General features: G+C 43.5%; 1 protein-coding gene across 1 annotated transcript in view; it reads right to left on the reverse strand.

Moving 5' to 3' along the window:
- cacng4b (calcium channel, voltage-dependent, gamma subunit 4b) overlaps window positions 1–25,801 on the reverse strand; it is a 60,297-nt gene that overhangs the window by 12,058 nt on the left and 22,438 nt on the right. The window contains exon 2 of the mRNA XM_034189477.1: window positions 13,487–13,570. Within this exon, the coding sequence (XP_034045368.1) occupies window positions 13,487–13,570 (84 nt within the window). The remainder of the gene's footprint in view (window positions 1–13,486; window positions 13,571–25,801) is intronic.

Raw genomic sequence — 25,801 nt, forward strand, 5'->3', positions numbered from 1 at the left:
CTGCAGGTCTGCGCTCTGAGTTCTGTTATAGTTTATCTTTCCTACTTTGACAGCGAGATACGCGTGCGCACACGCGCGAATGAACCATCTGTGAGTAACTGTGTAGATGTCTGGAGTCAGGGGCGGTCCTGGAGGCGGGCTGACGGGGCAGCCGCCCGGGGCGGCATCGCAGGGGGGGGGGGGCACGACCGTGCTGAAAAAAAAAAGGTAAAAAAAAAAAAAAAAAAAATGGGGTGGGGGGATTGTCCTGACGGGGGATTCGTGGTTTCATTACATTACGGCAGAGCGGCGCCCCCACCTTCCCGTCCCATGGCGGCTTTCCTCTCACTCATTCCCGCAGCTTCACAGTGCTATAAACAGTAGCGAAGCAAAGACTGCAGTGAAACGAGATGAGTCATTGGAGAAATGCTGGGCTTTGTCCCGCCCATCGGACGCTCAGCGTGTCTGGGGGGTCTATGGGGCAGTGGGCTGACCTCGGCCGGCCCGGATGCTCAGCTTCTGCATGATGATTGGATGATCTGTCTGAGGCTGAATCCCTTTTTGATTGACAGCGAAATGAGCGAATCAGCGATCTTATGGTGTAAACATCCGTGGGAGCGTTTTCATTCTTTTCTGAGTTGAACTGGAGACTTTCCTAATCCTCTTAGTGGCATTTTCTTTGTTAAAAACGACTAGCGACAAATCGAGCTTCTATTTCTGGTGTTTGTTTGTTTTTTTTTTGTAGCTGCTGTTGTGAAAGTGTAGTGACACGGACCCACAACAGGGGGCGCAAATGAACAGTCAATAGATGAGCCAAAAATTAACAATTTAATGTTGTGAAGGTGCACAACGAACATACAGACAATCTCAGAATATGATTACAGTCAATCCACAAAGATGACGTGTGGGCAGGCTTGAGGATAGAAGACGTCTGTCCTGAGAAGAGCCGGAACCACACGATTTCTGCCGCCACCGAACCTGGTGAATACTGGAGCCGCCAAGTCCCGAATTCCCAGGTGATCATCATCCCCGACTGTCAGATCTGGTACTGCTGGCGAGAACAAAGACAGTCAAGTGTGGGTGTGTGTACACCCCGTAACAACAACGGTGGGAATGCCACCTCCACCTCTCACTCAATATGTTGCAGAGTACCGCAGTGATTCCTCAGGGGAAATGAGTGCCGTCCTGCACTCACTCAGCCTCCACAGAAAAAGGGACCGGTACTCCTGCAAACACTCACAATATACAGATATGTTGCAACACAAATGGCTGAGGATATTACCTCCAACGAAGTACGATATCTTGGCAACGAGGTGGAGATGACGTCTGGTCTTTATGGAGTGAGATGATGTTGAGTAGATGGGTGACAGCTGTCAAGAGATAATGAGTGACAGCTGTCACCCCCGGCTGTGTCCGTGGCGGCAGCGTCCTCTCGTGCCTGAAGCCCGCACTTCAGGCAGGGCGCCCACTGGTGGTGGGCCAGCAGTACCTCCTCTTCTGGCGGCCCACACAACAGGACCCCCCCCCTCAACGGGCGCCGGGAGGCGCCCGACCAGGCTTGTCCGGGTGACGGTGGTAGAAGTCGGCCAGGAGGGCCGGATCCAGGATGAAGCTCCTCTTCACCCAGGAGCGTTCTTCGGGTCCATACCCCTCCCAGTCCACCAAGTACTGGAACCCCCAGCCCATCCGACGGACGTCCAGGAGCCGGCGCACCGTCCAAGCCGGCTCCCCGTCGATGATCCGAGCAGGAGGCGGCGCCCGTCCGGGAGCACAGAGGGGTGAGGTGTGGTGAGGTTTGATTCGTGACACGTGAAAAACCGGATGGATCCGCAGTGAAGCCGGGAGTTGGAGCTTCACTGCGGCAGGACTGAGGACTTAGAGGATCTTGAATGGTCCGATATATCTGTCCTGATGTTTCGGGGAGTCCACCTGGAGGGGGATGTCCTTCGTGGAAAGCCACACCTCCTGCCCGGGCTGGTAAGCAGGGGCCGGGGATCGCCGGCAGTCTGCATGGGTCTTCGCCCTCGTCCGGGCCTTCAACAAGGCAGAACGGGCGGAGCGCCACACCCGACGGCACTTCCGCAGGTGGGCCTGGACCGAGGGCACACCGACCTCTCCCTCCACCACGGGAAACAACGGGGGCTGATACCCCAAACACACCTCAAATGGGGAGAGGCCGGTGGCAGAGGACACCTGGCTGTTATGCGCATACTCGATCCAGGCCAGATGTTTACTCCAGGCCGTCGGGTGTGCGGACGTTACACAGCGCAGAGCTTGCTCCAATTCCTGATTGGCCCGTTCTGCCTGTCCATTGGTCTGCGGATGATACCCGGACGAGAGGCTCACAGTAGCCCCCAGTTCCCGGCAGAAGCTCCTCCAGACGTGTGAGGAGAACTGGGGACCACGATCCGAGACGATGTTGGTGGGTATCCCATGCAGACGGACGACGTGGTGGACCAGGAGGTCTGCTGTCTCCTGGGCTGTTGGGAGCTTCGGGAGGGCCACGAAGTGGGCCGCCTTGGAGAATCGGTCCACTATCGTGAAGATGGTGGTGTTGCCCTGGGACGGCGGGAGGCCCGTGACGAGATCCAGGCCGATGTGGGACCAGGGGTGATGAGGCACAGGTAACGGCTGGAGAAGTCCTTGGGACCTTTTATGGTCTGCCTTGCCCCTGGCACAGGTGGTGCAGGCCTGGATGTATTCCCAGACGTCGGCCTCCATAGACGCCCACCAGAAGCGCTGCCGGACAACTGCCACGGTCCTTCGCACCCCTGGATGACAGGAGAGCTTGGAACCGTGACAGAAGTCCAAGACTGCAGCTCTGGCCTCTGGTGGGACGTACAAGCGGTTCTTCGGACCTGTTCCTGGGTCCGGGCTCCGTGCCAGGGCCTCCCGGACGATCTTCTCCACATCCCAGGTGAGGGTGGCCACGATAGTGGACTCAGGCAGGATGGGCTCCGGTGGATCCGACAGTGCAGTTTTGACCTCCTCTTCGTGTACCCGGGACAAGGCATCCGACCTCTGGTTCTTGGTCCTGGGGCGATAGGTGATCCAGAAGTCAAAACGCCTGAAGAACAGTGACCAGCGGGCTTGCCTGGGGTTCAGCCGCTTGGCGGTCCTGATATACTCCAGGTTCCGATGGTCAGTGAAAACCGTGAACGGCACAGACGCTCCCTCCAACAGGTGTCTCCACTCCTCAAGAGCCTCTTTCACCACAAGGAGTTCTCGATTGCCGACGTCATAGTTCCGTTCAGCCGGGGTCAACCTGCGTGAAAAGTAGGCAGACGGATGAAGAACCTTATCGGTCTCTCCGCTCTGGGATAGCACGGCTCCTATCCCTGAGTCAGAGGCGTCCACTTCAACCACGAACTGGCGGCTAGGGTCGGGCTGCACCAAAACTGGAGCAGTAGAGAACCGTTGTTTCAACTCCTTCAACGCGGCTTCGCACCGATCCGACCAGGTGAAGGGGACTTTTGGAGAGGTCAGGGCTGTCAGGGGGCTAACTACCTGACTGTAGCCCTTAATGAACCTCCTATAGAAATTAGCGAAGCCGAGGAACTGTTGCAGCTTCCTATGGCTTGTTGGTTGGGGCCAATCTCTCACCGCCGCAACCTTGGCCGGATCAGGGGCGACGGAGTTAGAGGAGATGATAAACCCAGGAAGGACAAAGACGTGCGGTGAAACGCGCACTTCTCGCCCTTCACAAACAGTCGGTTCTCTAACAACCGCTGCAGGACCTGACGTACATGCTGGACATGGGTCTCAGGATCCGGAGAAAAGATGAGAATATCGTCCAGATATACGAAGACGAATCGGTGCAGGAAGTCCCGCAAGACGTCGTTAACCAACCGCTGCAGGACCTGACGTACATGCTGGACATGGGTCTCAGGATCCGGAGAAAAGATGAGAATATCGTCCAGATATACGAAGACGAATCGGTGCAGGAAGTCCCGCAAGACGTTGTTAACCAAGGCTTGGAACGTCGCGGGGGCGTTGGTGAGGCCGAACGGCATGACCAGGTACTCAAAGTGACCTAACGGGGTGTTAAATGCCGTCTTCCATTCGTCTCCCTTCCGGATCCGAACCAGGTGATACGCATTTCTAAGATCCAGCTTAGTAAAGATTTTGGCTCCATGCAGGGGGGTGAACACGGAATCCAACAATGGCAACGGGTATCGGTTGCGAACCGTAATTTCATTCAGCCCCCTGTAATCAATGCATGGACGGAGTCCGCCATCTTTCTTGCCCACAAAAAAGAAACCTGCCCCCATCAGGGAGGTGGAGTTCCGGATCAGCCCGGCAGCTAATGAGTCCCGGATGTAGGTCTCCATTGATTCGCGCTCAGGTCGTGAGAGGTTGTACAGCCTGCTGGACGGGAACTCAGTGCCTGGAACCAAATCAATGGCACAATCGTACGGACGGTGCGGGGGAAGGGTGAGTGCCAGATCCTTGCTGAAGACGTCAGCAAGATCGTGGTACTCAACCGGCACTGCCGTCAGATTGGGAGGGACTTTGACCTCCTCCTTAGCCTGTAAACCGGGAGGAATCGAGGATCCTAAACACACCCCATGGCAAGTTTCGCTCCACTGAACCACCACCCCAGACGGCCAATCAATCCGGGGACTGTGCTTCAACATCCATGGGAAGCCCAAAATCACGCGGGAGGTAGAAGGAGTTACAAAAAACTCAATCTCCTCCCGATGGTTTCCAGACACCACCAGAGTTACTGGTTGTGTCTTGTGTGTGATTAAAGGGAGGAGGGTGCCATCTAGTGCCCACACCTGCAATGGCGAAGGAAGCGCCACCAGAGGGAGCCCTACCTCCCTTGCCCATCTGCTGTCTAGCAAATTCCCTTCTGACCCCGTGTCCACCAGTGCTGGGGCTTGAAGGGTTAAATCCCCACTCAGGATTGTAACTGGGAGTCGTGTGGCAATCTGTGTGTGTCCCACGTGAATGTTTTGACCCCCCCTTAACCCAGTCTCTTCGGGGGCGTGTTGTTGTTGTGGCCGTTTGGGGCAGTTTTTCTGTGTGTGCTCCTTTGAGCTGCAGAGAAAACACTCCCCACGGACCAGCCTCCTCATTTTGGCCCTGTGCGTTTCCCTAACAACGTCAGCAGGGGGAGCTGTTGCCCCAAGGAGTGCTGCGGCTGTGGAGCGTGGGGAGGGCGGCCCCTTTTCGAACCCGGAAGGGAGAGGGGCGGCGCATATCCGGCCACGTCCTTCGCCTCGCTCCCGACGGCGTTCCTCCAACTGATTGTCTAACCGTATAACGAGATCGATAAGCCCATCTAAATCCCGCGGTTCCTCCTTAGCTACCAGATGCTCCTTCAGGACCAATGACAGTCCGTTTATAAAGGCGGCGCGGAGCGCAACGTTATTCCAGCTGGACCTCGCAGCCGCGATGCGGAAGTCGACTGCATATTCGGCTGCACACCGGCGCCCCTGTCGCATTGACAGCAGCATTGTTGAAGCAGTCTCTCCTCTGTTAGGGTGGTTAAACACTGTTCTGAACTCCCCCACAAACCCAGTGTATGCTGATAACAACCCTGAGTTCTGTTCCCAGAGCGCCGTAGCCCAGGCGCATGCCTTACCCCGAAGCAGAGCAATCACATAAGCTATTTTACTAGCATCTGACGCGTACATGACGGGACGTTGTGCGAAGACGAGCGAACACTGCATGAGAAAGTCCGCGCACGTCTCCACACAACCTCCGTACGGCTCAGGAGGGCTTATGTATGCTTCAGGGGATGGTGGGAGGGGTTGTTGAACCACCACTGGAACGTTCATATCCTGCACAGGGTCGGCAGGAGGAGGAGCTGCAGCAGTGCCCTGAGCGCTCGCCGCCACCTGCGCGGAGAGAGCCTCCACCCTGCGGTTCAGGAGGATGTTTTGCTCGGTCATTTGATCCAACCGAGCCGTAAAGCTCTCAATGGTTTGCAGGCCAAAGTTAAAGCCATAGCCCCCAGTGCAATGTTTGTGCATTGACTGAATCTGGTTCTGTCTCAGGGGGCTAAATGCTTATCTGAGTGCAGAATATTTTTTGCATCACTCTCTGGGTTTGCCACATTTTTCTCAAAATCCACAAAAAGGATGTATTTTCTTGAGTCTGCAGGCTGCTCAAGGTTGCCCAGAAATGCTCCTACTCTATGGAATTTCACATCATGGATAGTGAGCACTGGGGCAAACAATTATGATGCCCTCCTGCAAACATTTGAGATGATCATTGCAGATAAGTCCATGGACGATGACACATTAGACTGTGCCAATTTCTTTGTGTTTGTTATTGCAGTAGTCATTAAAACTGGAAATTTGTTCTTGAAAATAGCTGTTGTGAGTTAATTTGTGGGATTGTGGGTGTTCAGGACGAAGTTAGTGTTTTCATGGGTGGTTTGGCGGAGGTGGTGGCCACGTTAGTGTGCGCGGGGGGGCACACAGGGGGTTTCACCCGGGGAGTAAATCACTCTGATTTATTTTCTAGTTTATATTTGTTCTTGTGCTGAGCTGCAGGTCTGCGCTCTGAGTTCTGTTATAGTTTATCTTTCCTACTTTGACAGCGAGATACGCTTGCGCACATGCGCGAATGAACCGTCTGTGATTAACTGTGGAGATGTCTGGAGTCAGGGGTGGTCCTGGAGGCGGGCTGACCGGGCAGCCGCCCAGGGAGGCATCGCAGGGGGGGAGGCGGCACGACCGTGCTGAAAAAAAAATGGTAAAAAAAAAAACGGGGTGGGGGGTTGTCCTGACGGGGGGTTCGTGGTTTCGTTACATTACGGCAGAGCGGCGCCCCCACCTTCCCGTCCCATGGCGGCTTTCCTCTCACTCATTCCCGCAGCTTCACAGTGCTATAAACAGTAGCGAAGCAAAGACTGCAGCGAAACGAGACGAGTCATTGGATAAATGCTGGGCTTTGTCCCGCCCATTGGACGCTCAGCGTGTCTGGGGGGTCTATGGGGCAGTGGGCTGACCTCGGCCGGCCCGGATGGTCAGCTTCTGCATGATGATTGGATGATCTGTCTGAGGCTGAATCCCTTTTTGATTGACAGCGAAATGAGCGAATCAGCGATCTTTTGGTGTAAACATCCGTGGGAGCGTTTTCATTCTTTTCTGAGTTGAACCGGAGACTTTCCTAATCCTCTTAGCGGCATTTTCTTTGTTAAAAACGACTAGCGACAAATCGAGCTTCTATTTCTGGTGTTTGTTTTTTATTTTTTTTTGTAGCTGCTTGTGTTTGGAGACTGACTTCTATCACTCTTTCTGACTTCTATCGCAGTTTCTGTCCCTACCGAGCAGCGTGTGCTGCTGAGCTCCTCCACCGTCACAAAGCACTCACAGGCGGACAAACTTCACACTAGCCTCGCGCCAGTCCCAGCTAGCGAGCTAGCTACGTAGCAATGGCAGACAATTTGAATGTTGTGGACCGGATTTTGGTGAAGCCATTTGATAGTCTTCCTTACGAAGAAGCCATGGCTGCTGTCATGGCTTCAGCTCTCAATGGTTTGCAGGCCAAAGTTAAAGCAGTAGCCCCCAGTGCAATGTTTGTGCATTGACTGAATCTGGTTCTGTCTCAGGGGGCTAAATGCTTATCTGAGTGCAGAATATTTTTTGCATCACTCTCTGGGTTTGCCACATTTTTCTCAAAATCCACAAAAAGGATGTCTTTTCTTGAGTCTGCAGGCTGCTCAAGGTTGCCCAGAAATGCTCCTACTCTATGGAATTTCACATCACGGATAGTGAGCACTGGGGCAAACAATTATGATGCCCTCCTGCAAACATTTGAGATGATCATTGCAGATAAGTCCATGGATGATGACACATTAGACTGTGCCAATTTCTTTGTGTTTGTTATTGCAGTAGTCATTAAAACTGGAAATTTGTTCTTGAAAATAGCTGTTGTGAGTTAATTTGTGGGATTGTGGGTGTTCAAGATGAAGTTAGTGTTTTCATGGGTGGTTTGGCGGAGGTGGTGGCCACGTTAGTGTACGCGGGGGGGCACACAGGGGGTTTCACCCGGGGAGTAAATCACTCTAGGACCGCCACTGTCTGGAGTTATACTTTATGTGGACATGTCCTTTCTCTGGCAATCAGTCTGTGAGCAGGACTTATGTCCTTTCTTTAACACAGTGATGAGAGAGTTTGCGGAGAGCGAGGAGCGCAGGCAGCTTTTTTTTTCTTTTAATTGTTCACATGTTCGTGCACGAACGAATCGTCCGTGAGTGGACTGGAGATGTCCGGACATTTTACTGAACGTGGACATGGCCTGTCTCTGGCAATCAGTCTGTGAGCAGGACTTTTATGGACTGTATTTAAACACATTTGTGAGAGAAGACAGAGGAGCTTTACTGCATTGTGTACACGGCATCGTCATGACAACACACGACGCAACTCGAAGCGGGCCCGTGTGAAAGGGGATTAATAAGGAATAGTCTTTGTGAAATAATGCACAGGCATCATGTAGAATCTTGTCAACAAACTGACAGCCAAAGTAGGCGTTGTATCGCATTATCTGATTGGTCGTTATCGATAGAAGGCATCCCTCGATTGGCTAGTGCTACGCTGCACGCAAGGTGTACTCGGCTCCACCAGCGGTCAACTCGGCTCAACCAGCGGTCAACTTGGCATGTGGTACAGCTCAGAAAGTCACGAATGGGCCAATCAGAAGTTGGCAAAATCACATAGCATATAATAATTGTTAGAATGGACTAAGTAGTGGGTCACCCCTCTGAGTCTGGTCTGCTTGAGGTTTCTTCATCAAAGAAAGTCCTGAGGGAGTTTTTCCTTACTACTGTTTCCTATGTGCTTGCTCAGGGGGGTTGGTAAGGTTAGACCTTACCCTTGTGAAGTGCTCTGGGGTGACTTATTTGGTGATTTGGACTTATATAAATAAATTGAATTAATTGGCTCTAATTGTCGTATGCAATACACAACCATGCCAGCTCTGCACCTGATCACAGGGGCAGGGGAAGGGAGAGACTTATGTTATGGCTATGATAGAGTTAAGAGAATGGGTAGGATCAGAAATAGTAAATAAAAAAACAAAACAAAGCAAAAAATAAAAACGCATTACGAAAATGTCACTCATTTTGTGACGGACACAAAAAAAGTGTGAGACTGGAAACTATAATTAATGATAATGTTTCGCTGTCCACTCCTTTGTGCAGGTGGAAGACAGGGACTTATATTCCCAAGGCCCTTGTGGTCCAAGCTAACCAAACTCAGCACATGCATAGTAGCCATGGGGGGATGTTTACCATAGCAGCAGTGACCAGATTTACATATTAATTAGATCATAGGGTCAGGTCAATTCTGGGAGCATGCACTGGTGCCATGCATTGCAGCCAGAGGTGCCCCAAGAATCCTGGCCCCTAAGAGGGCCCTAATACAATTATAATACTGACAAAATAATATGGGGGGTGGCCCAGTAACATTTCTTTTCATGGGGCCCAAAATCCCTGGTGGCACCCCTGATTACTGCAACTGCCACACCACAGAACCACGCTGAGAAATGGATTGGAACCACGCAGGCAAACCATCCACCACACCTAACGATAGCCACCTATTTGTCAGGGATAGGTGACAAATGGGTGTGTCCTTAGCCTTTTTAAGTTGCTGGGGTCCTTAACACTGAGGTACCTGCATGCTGGATCATGACCAGAGGAATGTGCCACCTCACAATGCAAGTGATAGTTCTCATCTGAGTGTCACACTCTAATCAGCTAATTAACTCAATTAATTAACCCTGTAGGCGACACAATCATGACGTCTTGACGTCTTGCCTGGGCTAAAGACAAAAAGGACTGGACTGCTGTTGAGTGGTCCAAAGTTATGTTCTCTGATGAAAGTAAATTTTGCATTTCCTTTGGAAATCACAGTCCCAGAGTCTGTAGGAAAAGAGGAGAGGCACAGAATCCATGTTGCTTGAGGTCCAGTGTAAAGTTTCCACAGTCAGTGATGGTTTGGGGTGCCATGTCATCTGCTGGTGTTGGTCCACTGTGTTTTCTGAGGTCCAAAGTCAATGCAGCTGTCTGCCAGTAAGTTGTAGAGCACTTCATGCTTCCTGCTGCTGACCAACTTTATGGAGATGCAGATTTCATTTTCCAGCAGGACTTGGCACCTGCACACAGTACCAAAGCTACCAGTACCTAATCTAAGGACCATGGTATCCGTGTTTTTAATTGGCCAGCAAACTTGCCTGACCTTAATCTGGGGCCGACGCCGTCGTATACAACGGCTGAGACCAAGTTTTACTAAATTATAAATAACTTTTTAATGATATGAGATAGAAACTTACTTTTTTTTGCTGAAAAGTTAACTCTGCGCACTTTCGAGCCAGCCATCCACCATCTTTGTACTCCTCATAGAAGCTGTGTAATGACGTGTGCAATGTGAGTGTCCAATCGGAATTGGTTCACCGTCACATGGTTTTCCAAAATCCAATCGTAGGGCAGATTTACCTCACGTGATAAAACAAAGATTGTTTTTAAGAGTGATGTGTTACTAGTTGGCCCATTTGCATAGCCCCCTGGCTGCTGGCTCCAATGTGTCCTGTGCCATTACACACAGCAATCAGTGAAAGTGAGCAGACTGAGCAGACGGAGGGCCTCTCATACAATCTCACATGCTCAAACAAAGAGTGTGTGAGTATCAGGATTGCTCCACTAGTTTGCCTGTGAATGTTACTGGATAAGCCTGTGGCAAGCTCTCTCGCTCCGGCGTAAAGCACTGTTTACCATATCAATGGAGCGAGGGGGGAGGGGCCACTCCTCAGAGTGTAAATGGGCCTCAAAGTGTGAGAGCTGCTTTCAGAGCCGGAGAGAACAAACACACAGTCAAGTTCATAGAAGTACAAGTTTGTGATGTGACATTTGTGTAATAGCAGACAGAAATTGCTTTGAGATGAACACAACACATAGACCAGTTTGTATATATTTTTCAAAATGTGCATTTGTGTTTATTATTTGAACCTTTTTGTTGTAGAGTCTTTCACACAAGACCTCAAATTACCTTCATAAAGTGTCAAAACAGTTGTTTATTATAGTTTGCTATGTGTTATGAGTAAATGTGTGTGAAAATTATTTGCCACTTTATTTTTTCCTTTCTTATTTCTGATTGTAAACCTTTATTACACCTATAAAACATCACTATAGCATATATATTCTGAAAGTACAGGTTGTCCTGAAAAAAGAGACATAAAACTTGATTGTGGGATGCAGGGAGAGCTGTTAACAGCAATAATAAAACATTTATGCCAGGCAAGTGAACTGTCCAAAAAATGCCCTTGGACCCCAGAGGGGTAACCACTGAATCTGACACATGACGGTAGATGCGTGAAATGACGTGAAATAAGTCTCTTTGCTAAAGGGTATTCCATGTGATGTCAGTGACCCTATGGCCTTGGTGGAGGTTTGCGCTCTCCGAGTGTGGGATGCAGGGAGAGATGTTAACAGCAATAATAAAACATCTATGCCAGGTGAGTGAACTGTTCAAAAAATGCCCTCAGACCCAGAGGGTTAACCCCATGGAAAATCTATGATGCAGAAGAGCTGAAGACCACTGTCAGAGCAACCTGGGCTCTCATAGCACCTGAGCAGTGCCACAGACTCATTGACTCCATGCCACACCACATTGCTGCAGTAATTCAGGCAAAAGGAGCCCCAATTACATATTGAGTGCTGTACATGCTCATACTTTTCATGTTCATACTTAAGTAATATTCTAATTTTCTGATATACTGAATTTGGGATTTTCATTAGTTGTCAGTTCTAATCATCAAAATTAAAAGAAATAAACACCTGAAATATATCAGTCTGTGTGTAATGAATGAATATAATATATAAGTTTCACTTTTTGAATGGAATTACTGCAATAAATAAACTTTTTCATGATATTCTAATTATATGACCAGCACCTGTCTCGTATGTAGGTGTCAAAATGAGACAAAACCAATTTTGCTTAATGTGACCCCATTAAAGCAGAAGCCACGAAACTCAGCTATCCACATCATCATTATCATCAAAATGTGCACATGTCCACATTTCATGACAACCAGATTAGCGTAATCTCTTAAAGGACATAAAGATTACTTCCTCTGACAGCATTAAAATCCTAAAATTCCTATTTGAGTGACAGCTGCCCGGTTTAAGTCCCCTTCTGTTGACAATTTCAAATATAATAATAATAATTATATATATATATATATATATATATATATACGAGGTCTGTTAGAAAAGTATCCGACCTTATTATTTTTTAAAAAAACCATATGGATTTGAATCACGTGTGATTACATCAGCCAAGCTTGAGCCCTCGTGGGCATGCAAGAGTTTTTTCACGCCTGTCGGTGACGTCATTCGCCTGTGAGCACGCCTTGTGGAAGGAGTGGTCCAGCCCCCTCGTCGGAATTCCTTTGTCTGAGAAGTTGCTGAGAGACTGGCGCTGTGCTTCTTCAAACTTTTTTCAAAAACTGTAAGGCACATCCGAGTGGACACCATTCGAGAAATTCAGCTGGTTTTCGGTGAAAATTTTAACGGCTGATGAGAGATTTTGGATTGTTTCTATCGCTGTAAGGACTTCCCATGGAGCAGGATGTCGCACAGCACTCCGAGGCGACGTCGTCATCCTGTTTCAAGCTGAAAACCTCCAAATTTAAGCCTCTGTTGACCCAGGACGTCGTGAGAGAACAGAGCACTTTCAGAAGAGGTCGGAATCAGCAGTTTATCCCGACATTCCACTGTTAAATGAGATTTTTTTAATGAAAGATGTGCGGACGGATTGGCGCATCGGCTCGCAGCCGGCGCGGCGCGCCTGCCACAGGAAAAACACCTCAGTTGGAAGCCTTAAGGACAAGTTGGAACATGCCCTGCTGTTAAACAATTTCTCAGATACTCACTCAACTGAAAGCCACCAAAAGCCGCCTGGATTTTACAAATGGTTATCAACACGGAGGTGTTTTTCCTGTGGTGGGCGCCACAGTGTCCAGATAAACTGCTGATTCCGACCTTTTCTGAAAGTTCTCTGTTCTCTTACGACGTCCTGGGTCAACAGAGGCTTAAATTTGGAGGTTTTCAGCTTGAAACAGGATGACGACGTTGCCTTGGAGCGCTGCGCGACGTCCCGTCCTTACAGTGATAGAAACAATCCAAAATCTTTCATCAGCCGTTAAAATTTTCACAGAAAACCAGCTGAATTTCTCAAATGGTGTCCACTCGGATGTGCCTCACAGTTTTTGAAAAAATTTGGATCAAGCACAGTGCCAGTCTCTCAGCAACTTCTCAGACAATGAAAATCCGATGAGAGGGCTGGACCACTCCTTCCACAAGGCGTGCTCACAGGCGAATGACGTCACCGACAGGCGTGAAAAAACTCACGCATGCGCACGAGGGTTCAAGCTTGGCTGATGTAATCACACGATTCAAATCCATATAGTTTTTTTTTAAATAAAACTGTCAGTTTCTTTTCTAATAGACCTCGTATATATATAAAATACAAAGAATAAGAGAGCAAGCACTTACGCAGCAGGTATTCTGAGCTGTCTGTGTCGTAGTCATTGTCGTCAGGGAAATGGTTGATCCTGTAACAGCTGCCTTGATTAATGCCTGCAAAGACAGATACCACAACAGTGATGAATTAAATCCTCCTGCACGACTGTGGGCAGGAAAACCGCGTGACATTTGAGAGATGAGGAAATGATGATGTATGTACGTGGCTTTTGAGGGAAGCTGGGATGAGATTTATTAAATGAATTTATCAAAGTCTGGTTGGTTTCACGTGAATGCAGGGACTTTTTCTTTCACAACCACAGTTTTAGGGATGAGCATTTTTATTTATTTATTTTTTTAAAGTGTGCAAGGTGAACTGTATTGTCACACTTATATCATTCAAAGTAAAGCAACAAAATCAGCATTCAAAGAAGAATTCCAGTTCATTTATTGAGCATTTACAACATCTAATCCCAGATTTATCCTTTGTTTATTTAGCATTGTGGCCACTTGTCTGCTTGCGCCTCCTCTCCAGATTTTATCAAAAAGGGATTGACTGTTACTGCTGGGACAGACTCTGGCCCCCATGACTAAGTGGGTATAGAAAACGGATGGATGGATGGATGTACTGTTTTCAGGTTTAGGGGTTGTCAAACTGAAACATACAATATTTCATGCACAAAAAAGTAAAAATAATAAACACGGATTTTTTGTTGTTGTTGTTGTTTGTTTCTCCAGATTTTGGTTCATGGACAGCACGGTGGCATAATGGTTAACACGCACCGTGAAAAGGTACCAAGATTTCTTCTGACTCGTGGGGCGGTATAGCAAAATATTGTCTATTTTGTACCAAATTTTGCACAGATGTAGCCATAGATATTTAAAATAAAATTGCATAATGGGCCATCATGAAGTTTTAATATGTCACCCATCGGAGTCATTTTTTAATACAAAAATCCAATTGTACTGAAAAATATACCACATTATTATCACTTAGTGAGGCGTTGCTGGGCCAATTGCATAGATTTACATTTACACTACCTGTCTATACCTGCCCGCAGTAAACGGCGGGTATCCCGATACCACTGTGCATAAACTGATGACGTCATAGCGCACAGCCCAAGAACTGTCCGCAGACAAAAAGATGAAAATGCAAGAAGTGTGTGTTGGTCCCAATATGGATATTACAGATGATTTTCTCATGGACAGTCCGACAATGAACAGAAGACCTCCGTCCACGCCCAGTCGCCCGCAATGACAGATATTTGCCCTCATGGGGAAGGGGCCTCGCCCGGCGAATATCGGTCATTTTGGGTGACTGGGCATGGACGTCGGGCCTCTGAAAATGCATACCACCCTCCAAAAGCATGTTATTGTATTATTATTATCACTTTACTGGCCGTTGCTGGGCCGGTATCATAGATTTACGTCGACGCTACCTGGCTACACCCGCCCGCTATGCGTAAACAAATGATGTCATAGCGCGCAGCCCAAGAACTGTCCGCAAAAGGGAAAAAAAAAAAAACTGTCTGCAGAGGAAAAGATGAAAAGGCGAGAAATGTGCTTTGGTCAAAAGTTAAGTGAGCCAACTTTTTATATACGTGTATCTCAGTAAAAAGTGATAATAATGCAAATAACATGCTGTTGTCGTGCGGTATGCATTTTCTGACTCCCCCCGTTCACGCCAAGTCACCTGCAATGACAGATATTCGCCCTCGTCTAACTCGGGCGAATAGCTGTCATTTTGGGCGACTGGGCATGGACGTCGGGCCTCTGAAAATGCATACCGCCCTCCAAAAGCATGTTATTGTATTATTATTTGTTTGAGCATAAAGATTCCAAAAAAATATAGTTTGGACTATAGGTGATGCCATTCTAATATCTCCTATATTGGGCCCATATTATGACCTCTGCCTCTGACCTTGACTTGACCAATTTTTCTCTAAATGAAGTAACTTTGTACATGGCTAACCCTCAAACTTTACACCAGGTTTGGTCCAAATTGGAATAAAACTCTTTTGGGTTATTTTTGTTTGACAATGGACATCATAGAAATACATTTCTCCAAGTGGAAGTATTTTTGTCTTGTTGTGGTTTAATTTTGTCCATGAATATACAGTAATATTCCACTCGAGGCTGGGTTAAATACATTTTACAATACCAATGCTCCCTCTTTCCAAAGTGACAGACACATGACCAGAAACACAACAACTCCTAACATATATCAGTTAAATTTTGTGAGGAGGTCAGCCTTGGTCACAAAAAGGACAAAAAAATCTACAAGGCTGACAAGTATGAGGTGCTCTGCAGAATATAGTTTTGAATATTATTTCATACCCGACTAATTATCTCACAAACCCTGACGGCGGTCTCAAGACTTGGAAAGACTGCATTAGAAACTCTTCACGACACTAAATAAATTGGACCCCCACACACAGCACAAAAATTGGTGTTCTTTTAGATCAAGCTCATTACCTTCATTGTGATTTTTCCTCCAACCATCAAGGAATTGTTGCCCTTTGACCTGGCCTTTTTAAAAGCAAGACAGGGACCATTGTTTTTGTTGGCAGGTCCTCGAGTTCACCGTGACACCAGCAAAGTGAACACCACAGTTCAGCGCTCACACATATTGAAGGCAGGAAACAATGTTTGAGGATCAGCGCATTCGCTATATGGCGGTGTGATTGAGACTGCATTACCCGATGGGATTTGATGGGCTTTGGTGCGTGTCCAAATCCAGCTCAGGTGGAAGGCTTAGTGCTGAGAGAAACAACAAGCCTATTTGAGCAACAAAAGAATGAGTGCTGGAAGCTTTTAAAGCCTTGCTGAGTTAGAACAGCAGGATGGATGGAGAGACAAAATGAGAGATGCCTGCAGCTGTAATTGTACAAGAGCATAAACAACACCTTGTTAGGAGAGGACAGGTTTGGGAGAAAGTAATACTGGGGCCCCTGGCCATGGTGACCAATTCTTTCATTCTACTGCAATAGGAAACTAAAGATGTGCTTCTGCTAAATTTACAACTCCCCATATGAGTATGCTAAGGTATATGATGGAGTATTATGACCAAACACTGCAGAATAACAGCAAAACACTCAGAGAAAGTTGTGAAAGCTTAAAGGTGTACTTGATCTGGGTTGTTTAAGATTTAAGTCATAAAAAGAATTTTCTTTTGCACCACTAAAATTTTATCCCATAACATTTAAATAAGGGATTCATGAGATGATATTGCCAATATAATCAAACTTTACAATTCTGGAAACAATTTAGAATTTTGACCCCTGAGGGGGGAGAAATTCAAGGGATTAGATGTTATGACCAACATTTGGTAGATTTGAAAGTGATTTACAGGAAATCTTGTGGATGTTAACGTAAAATGGGTAACAGGTAATCTCAAGACATCACGCATGCACACATGCGCTTCCCCAAGATTGTGATTAAAATCAACAATAGTTCAAGATATTGTATGTGCAGAAATGTAGCATTACAGTAGAGTTTATTTTAACACTATGACACAAACCCTTACGCTAATCATAACCCCTAACCCACCCACCTCAAATTTTGTAATGTCATTATGAAATTTTTTCATGATGACATCATAAAAATCTATTCCATTTCTTGACGGTATCACAAAATAATTGACTAAATCACTTTATAGCTATCAGTTTAACTCTGCATAATTTTGCTGTGAATGTTTATACATTTCACACGTCTTCGCTGCGTGATGAAGAAAACAGCACTTAGTGCATTTTAATCCAAACTTTTATTGGATGATTTCATCTATCTTAGTAAAGTGAATGTTTGACTTTTAAACCTTTAAAATAAAAATTCCCTCCACAACTACACAGCCGAAGACTTACTACCACCCTTGAGAAAGGGCTGGTATTCATTATTTTTCAAGTTGATATGCCAGTTTGCAACCCCACATTCTGAATTTGCTGTGATGATTTTATGTGATTAAAATGTTAATCATTACCAAACACTCCGGTAAACGCTGGTTGAAGTCGACAACAGTCAATAACCAGACTTGAAATCTGAATATATTTTACTGACGGTGAAGATGTGTATTGTTTAGTCTGTGATTTCTCAAAGTGTTCTCTCATCCCTCATCAAAAACAAACAAACAAAAAAACCCCACAAAAGCTGATTTACGTCTGCAACGTCTTGATGTCTGCAGATAAACAGCAGAGATTAGAGATGACCTAACACTGTCTAAACACTAACAGACAGACAGACACATTGTCTCCTTTCCCCAGGTGGCTGTGCGTGAGCTGCACAATCATCACTGTCACGTAGCTTTAAAGGCCACACTTGCTTTCGTTAAGTAGGTCTGCTGCTTAATAAGGAACATCAAATTAATTAGCGTCAAATCAGTCAGTGGAAATGGAGCGCCACTTTCTGTGTCTAGTCACTGATGGAGAAAAAAAAGGAGCTATGGACTATTTAAAGCAGTGATGTGAGACTTTGTACCTTGTGGGGAGAAAAAAATATCTCGCTCATGCGGTGAGATGAAATACAGTGTATATAAAAAAAAGGAGCACCTCCGCTGTCCTGTTAATTGCTGTGTACACAGAATCACACTGGTTTTGTGTGTGTGTGTGTGTGTGTGTGTGTGTGTGTGTGTGTGTGTGTGTGTGTGTGTGTGTGTGTGTGTGTGTGTGTGTGTTCACATGTGAAATCATTAAACTGTCAAACAGGGTGTTTTTTTTCATGCTATTCAAACAGAGCACCAAAAGAGGTTTGGCAATGATAAATCTAAATTCTTATTTGTGTGTGTGTGTGTGTGTGTGTGTGTGTGTGTGTGTGTGTGTGTGTGTGTGTGTGTGTGTGTGTGTGTGTGTGTGTGTGTGTGTGTGTGTGTGTGTGTGTAGATGTGAACTGTTCATCAAATGACACACCAAAAGAGGCTACAACATTTCCAAATGCAGAAAACATTGAGAAATAAAAAACAACACCATTATTCCTACAAGAGGTAATTGCATCAAAAAGTGTCTTGCAAAGACAGAAACCAAACAAATATAACCTCAAGCACATGTAATAATTTAATTTAACAGCGTGTGTGTGCTGCAAATACAGAGGACACACATAAACACTTTGCAAAGCGCCACAACAAAACAGAAGTGCTAACAACACAAAAAGACTTATACCGACTTCTACTGTTCAATGCTTTGCAAATAATAATAATAGTCATAATCATAATAACATTGACGATTGGCTGGAGAATCGGCGCAGCAGGGGCGGTATTGCATTCGCTCTGCCGTACTGTTGTTACAAAACGAGACCTGAGCCAAAAGGCGAAGCTCTCAATCTACTGGTCAATCTTTGTTCCTACTCTCACCTATGGTCATGAGGGTAGGGCCATGACCAAAAGAACTAGATCGCAGGTACAAGTGGCCAAAATGGGCTTCCTTAGGTGGGTGGCTGGTGTTTCCCTTAGGGATAGGGTGAGAAGCTCGGTCATCTTTGGGGAGCTCGGAGTAGAGCCGCTGCTCCTTCGCATTGAATGGAAACAGCTGAGGTGGTTCAGACATCTGGTAAGATGCCTCCTGGGTGCCTCCCTAGGGAGGTGTTCCAGGCACGTCCATCTGGGAGGAGACCCCGGGGAAGACCCATAACTAGGTGGACAGATTATATCTCCACACTGGCCTGGTAATGCCTCAATATCCCCCAGTCAGAGGTGTCAATGTGGCCCAGGAAAGGGAAGTTTTGGGTCCCCTGCTGGAGCTGTTGCCTCCACGACCCAATTCCAGATAAGCGGTTGGAGATGAGTGAGTTGACTGATGGCCTGGTCAGGGTGCACCCCACCTCTTACCCAATGACCATTGGGATAGGCTCAAGCTCCCCCATGACTTTGAACTAAAATAAACAGGTTTAGAAACTGGATGGATGGATAATAATAAAAAGCTTGCTTAAAACTAAATCTATATACATAAAGGGCTACGTCTGTCTGTCTGTCTGGTCTGTCTGTCCAGAATAAACTCCCAAACTATAATACGTAGCCCTAAAAACTATATATTCTGAATCCTCATGACATGGGGAACAAACAGGTACCATTTTTTTAAAAGTTGAACTGAAAATTACCCCCAAAATAGCCATTTATGTAAGACCATACAGTGTTGTACCATGTGCGATAAACTCCCAAACTATAATATGTAGCCCTAAAAACTATATATATTCTGAATCATCATGACATGGGGAACAAACTGGTACCATTTTTTTTAAAGTTGAACTGAAAATTACTCCCACAATAGCCGCGTGGGTATGACCATGCAGATTCAAATTTCCAGCCCTGTATATGTGTTGGCCATCTCTGTTTATTTAATCCCTTCCTTCACCTACTTTATGTTCTCAACTGTTAAGCACCTGACTGCCCTGTACAACCCAGTTTGCCTTCCTGTCTGAATACATTCATTTTATGTTTGTAAAATTGCAATGTAAAAACAGTGAAATACACCATTACCTCAATTTTGATTCATTGATATTTACATTTACTGTTACCTACCTTTTGTGTGTAATTTTGTTATAAATTTGATTGCAAAACAAAGTCTGCATGAAGGACTTCAAACGTGTTTGTCTTTTAACCAAGTATTTCCACTTAGTTTGGGGAGTCCACCTCTTATAGTTCTGCTGGACAAACTTTAGCCCATTAACTATTATATTTCTAAGACATCAGCATTACAAAAACAAATGCTGGGCAATTGTTTTGATTAAAATGATTGGCATTTGGCTTATGTCTAAAACAGGTTAACCTGGGCAGCGCTGTGTACCCCAGCTAGTTCATCAATAAAGCAAATAAATAAACTTACTCAGTTCTGTCAAAGGGCCAGTGTGATGGCTAAGTGATCAGTCCACTTGCTTCCAAAACTTGAGGTTCCCAGTTAAAGACCCCCCTTATCCATTCTCAGTGTAATGTGGAGTTGTGTCAGGAAGGGCATCCGGCATAAAATTTGTGCCAAATCAACATCCAGATCCATACTGGATCTGCTGTGGCAACCCAGAGTTTAAAAAAAAAAAAAAGGATCTGAAAGAACTCTCTGATGCAAAACTGCCGACCAGATAGAGATAAAGATAACAGGAGCCCTGCGATGCATTGAGGTCTGTCAGCAAAAGTCCTGTGGGCAGAAATCACTTTCTGCATTGTGACTGTTGATAAAGACTCTGCAAGTATCATGTGATTTAAAATAAAATCTACTTGAACATGTGCAGCTTTTGTTGAAGCCTTTGATGTGCAACAACTCTGTCACTGTTTTGTCAGCACCATCTAATGGCCCCAGTTGAAAAAAGCTTGTGCCACCGGGTTGTTGCATCCACATACCCAAATAGATAACAACATGCAAACGTCATATACGGTGTATGTATTGTAAGTGTGCCACCATGTGGAGGTGTCCACCATCACTGGATGAGACTAGAAGTGAAATTATGAAAATAAATCATTTCATACTTCATATTAAAATGCATTTGATAAAAAGTATATTTTCTTACTTTTCGGAACAGAATGTCTTTCGACAGCTTGAATCACTAACCGGCTCAATGTGCAGCAAAAGATTAATAGCATTCAGTGAGTTGCAACAATGTAATGCTAAAATGTCTGTCGGTGCATGTAAAACTTTGTAAAGCCATGAATCAGTCTTGTGTACATCACCTTAAAAATTAATAAAAACGTGGCTATTGAACATCACAACAAAATGTAAGGGATTCTTAATAATACAAACTAATTATTGCTGTAGTTGCAGGTTGTCTTTCTTTTCTTTCAAAGTTCAAATACTTACTTTTGGAAACCTGTTGTATATTTTTTACCAGCTTTTCTTCAGTAAAAACAACCATAGCACACCATAGGACAATAAGGTGTTTCCACAGTAACACACACATACACACACACCCTAGAGCATTGTAAATAACGTTACACAACAGTAAACAGGTAAACAAACCAGTTGAGTCAGTTTAAACATTGCAGCATGTTACACTGACTTGCTGCAAGTTGCCACGCTCGGCGATCATCCGTGGCCCAAATAGGTTAGTCAAAGGTTAGGGTTGCTAAAGATAAGGTGTTTTTGTCACTTATCTATTGGGACTTAAAATAGTTATCCCGGGGCAGCAGGTAGGGGTCAGTGGAGGATTACAGACTCACACACTCATCTTCAACTGCTTATCCAAGATCAGGTCGTGGGGGGCTGGAGCCTATCCCAGTAGTCATAGGGTGGGAGGCAAGGTGCACCCTGGACAGGACGCCAGTCTGTCGCAGGATCACAAACAAACAAACACATTCACACCCGCACGCACACCTACAGACAATTTAAAGTTACCAATCCACCTAACCTGACCTCTGTTTTGACCTCTGTTTGTACAGAGGTCAAAAATTATTGGTTAAAATGATTCCATTTTTGTTAAAAACTGATGTAAATTATTGGTTGCGCGTATAGGATTAATAAATGGAATTTTTTTTGATGTGCTATATTCTTGGTCTGCAAAGTAATGGACAAACAAGGTTGATGTCCATTTGCTTGTGACACATATGACACACAGTACCGGTCAAAAGTGTGGACTTTTGACTGGCACTCTGTGTAACCCCATAACATGATAATGAAGCACAAGTAAGCTAGATAAGCTTATAAGTTAATTTTTGCTTGTCAGCCCATCTTCTTTTAGCCAAAATTTACCTTCTCAAAGGAATAAACAGTCGAGACCTTGCTGCATGTTTGTCAGCTTTTGTCACCATCTAGTGAGGGATGTGAGCATTTCGGGGCTTCTGGTACATTTCCTACTTGAAACTCAAAATTCAGTAAAAAAACAAAAGGCACTTATTAATGTCAAAATATCATGGATTTTTGTTTGTTTGTTTGTTTGTTTTCTTTTTGGCAGGCAGAGCTTTGACCTCCCTGTATTAATGTATAAAAATTTTGATTGTGAGAGTTTTATGGTTCTTGAGTTTTAGGACGCAGAAGGTTTTGCCATACGGATGAACAGAAGGATGGACGGACGGAAGGACACTAATTTCTCTTCACAAGCACAACTTACAGTTGTGAATAACAGATGATGCTAACTATTCCTTTTAAGAACCCATCAGCTCAGCCAGTAATTTATATCACTTTTTATCAAATTGAAGAAACTTTACCTTTGACTCCTGTACAAACTGAAATTGATCTTTGTCACTATTTTGTTTTTGTTTTTTTACTGTTTTTACGAAGCCGCCATCGACAGGCTGAGCGACCATTTTTTTTTCTTTTTTCTTTAATATTTATTTCATTCATTTAAAAGAAAAACAGAAAAGCAAAAAACAAAAGCACCACAATACCAGAATGAAAAGGAGCAGAAAGAAGAACAAGTCTTATGATTTCTGCCCCTTTTAACAATACAATCTTTCAATATACAGCATCATAGTCAACATTATTTAACAGATTGCATTTCTTTAATTTGTCACATACCACTGACCCATTTCATAATTATGACCATTAATTAATAGATTACATCACTGACAGGTTACATTTAAACTTAAGACACTCCAAACATTATTAACAGTTTACTTTTTCTTTTTTTTTTTTGACTTTCTTGCAGCCCACTGACTTACTTCATAGTTTCATACTTACTTAATACATCTAATTTAATATGTTTTTTAAATAATTTAAGCGACCTTAATTCTTTAATTTCTTTATTAAGATTGTTCCATAATTTGACACCATTTACTGCAATACTCCTTTCCTTTACTTTGGTTCTAAATCTTGGTTTTTTAAAGACTTCTATTCCTTTCAATTTATAACTACTTACTCTTTTTTCAAACATATTTTGAATGTTTGTTGGTAAAGTATTTTTATTAACTTGGTACATCGTTTGTAATATTTTCAAATCAACTAAATCATGAAATTTAAGTACCCTATACTTAATAAACAATGGATTAGATGAATCTCTAAAACCACTGTTACTAATCACTTTTAAAGCTCTTTTCTGCAAAATAAATAAAGGTTGTATATAGGTTGTATATGTTGATCCCCAGATTTCTACACAGTAAGTTAAATATGGGACAATCAATGAATTGTACAATGTTAATAAACCATAACTATTTAATGAATATTTTACTTTATGCAAAACAGCAATGGCTTTCGCTATTTTTCCTTTTATGTAATTTATGTGTGACTTCCATGTAAGATCTTCATCAATCATGACTCCTAAAAATTTCATTTCTTTTACCCTTTGTATATCCATTCCATCTATTTGTAATGACACATTATTTTCTTTCGCTCTATCATTAAACAATATGAAATTTGTCTTATTAATATTTAGTGACAATCTGTTTATATCAAACCAATGTTTAACTTTTTCCAACTCTGTATTTATCACTTGTGCTACTTCCTGTATATCTGATCCAGAGTAAAACAGCGTTGTATCATCAGCAAATAAAATGCTGCCAAGCACATTGGATACATTCACAAAATCATTGATATACAAAATAAACAGTTTGGGTCCAAGTACCGATCCTTGTGGTACTCCATAAATAATGTTACACAATTCTGATTTGGTATTATTTATCTGAACAAACTGTTTTCTATTTTCTAAGTAGCTTTTTACCCACTGATGTGCAACACCTCTTATTCCATATTGTTGTAACTTGTGGAGCAATCTTGAGTGGTCTATAACATCAAAAGCCTTTTTCAGGTCAATAAAAATACTTACAAAATAATCCTTATTATCTATTGTTGTTGATATTTTCTCTATTAGTTCCATAATTGCCATAGCTGTCGAATGTTTTGTTCTGAATCCATACTGAGCATTATTTAAAATATGATGTTTCTCAATAAATTTATCCAATCTTGTTACAAAAACTTTTTCCATAATTTTAGAAAACTGTGGAAGCAATGATACTGGCCTGTAATTAGAAAAATTATGTTTGTCTCCATTTTTATATAATGGGACTACCTTAGCAATTTTCATTTCATCTGGAAAAACCCCAGTTGACAGAGACAGATTACAAATATAAGTAAATGGTTCAATAACAATTTCTATTATACTTTTTACAGTCATCATGTCTAAATCTTCATGGTCAGTTGATCTTTTGCTTACACAGTTTTTTACAATATTTCTTATTTCATCTTTTTCCACATTGTCCAGGAAAATACTATTGACCGTATTTACCAATGTACATAATTTATCTTCTATTATTGGTTTATTTCCCACCAGACTTGACCCTACATTTGAAAAATAATCATTAAACCCATTTGCAACTTCTTTTATATCATATATCTCTTTATTTTCCTTAACAAAGTAATTTGGAATAGTTTCTTTCGTTCCATCACTATCAATCACACTTTTTATAATTCCCCATGTTACCCTCATATTATCTTTACTCTTATTTAGTTTTTCACTGTAATAATCTTTTTTTTGTTTCCTAATTATTGTTAATAGTTTATTTTTATATTTTTTGTATTTATGTTCTGATTCCTTTGTTTGCAATTTTAAAAAGCACCTGTATAAATAGTTTTTCTTTGCACAAGCATTTTTTATTCCCTTTGTCAGCCATGGTTTATTTACTCTTTTCTTACTAATTTCAATTAATTTACAATTTTTATTGTATGATTTCATCAATATTTTCATAAATGAGTTATATGCTACATTAACATCACTGACATAAACTTCTTCCCAGTTTTGATTTTTAAGGTCATATTTTAATGCCTCTAAGGCTTTTACTGACTTATCTCTTTTAAAGTTTATATCAGTTTTTTTGTTGTACCTATTTTTATATTCAAATATTGAAAAAATTGGTAAATGGTCGCTAATATCTGTCATGAAGATCCCATTCTTGATAATTTCATCTGTTCTGTTTGTAAATATATTATCAATTACCGTTGCACTTTGCGATGTAATTCTGGTTGGTTTTGTTATCAAGGGGAATAACCCCAAACTATACATTGTATTCACAAAATCACTTGATCTTTGGCAGCTGGAGCTTTCTATGTTAATATTAAAGTCCCCACACATAAAAAGCGTTTTGTTTTTAATTTGATGGAATAATTCAATTATTTTATCTGTAAATTTCACAACACAAGAATCTGGTGCTCTGTATACACAACTAACTAAAATATTCTTAGATGTTTCATGTACAAGTTCCACTGTTACAATTTCTATGACATCATTCATAATTGTCATTTCTTCAACAATTGTACACATCAGATCTGTTTTTGTATACAGAGCAATACCACCGCCTTTTTTATATCTTCTGTTTACAAAATACAGCTCATATCCCTCCATTTGAACTTCATCCATGAGATCATCTTTAAGCCAAGATTCAGTGATTACAACAATACTAAATCTATTTTTAAACTGATTTAAATAATCTTTTATTTGTGACATTTTACAATA

This window comes from Thalassophryne amazonica, chromosome 16 (assembly GCF_902500255.1).
Source record: "Thalassophryne amazonica chromosome 16, fThaAma1.1, whole genome shotgun sequence".
Classification (NCBI taxonomy): Eukaryota; Metazoa; Chordata; class Actinopteri; order Batrachoidiformes; family Batrachoididae; genus Thalassophryne; species Thalassophryne amazonica.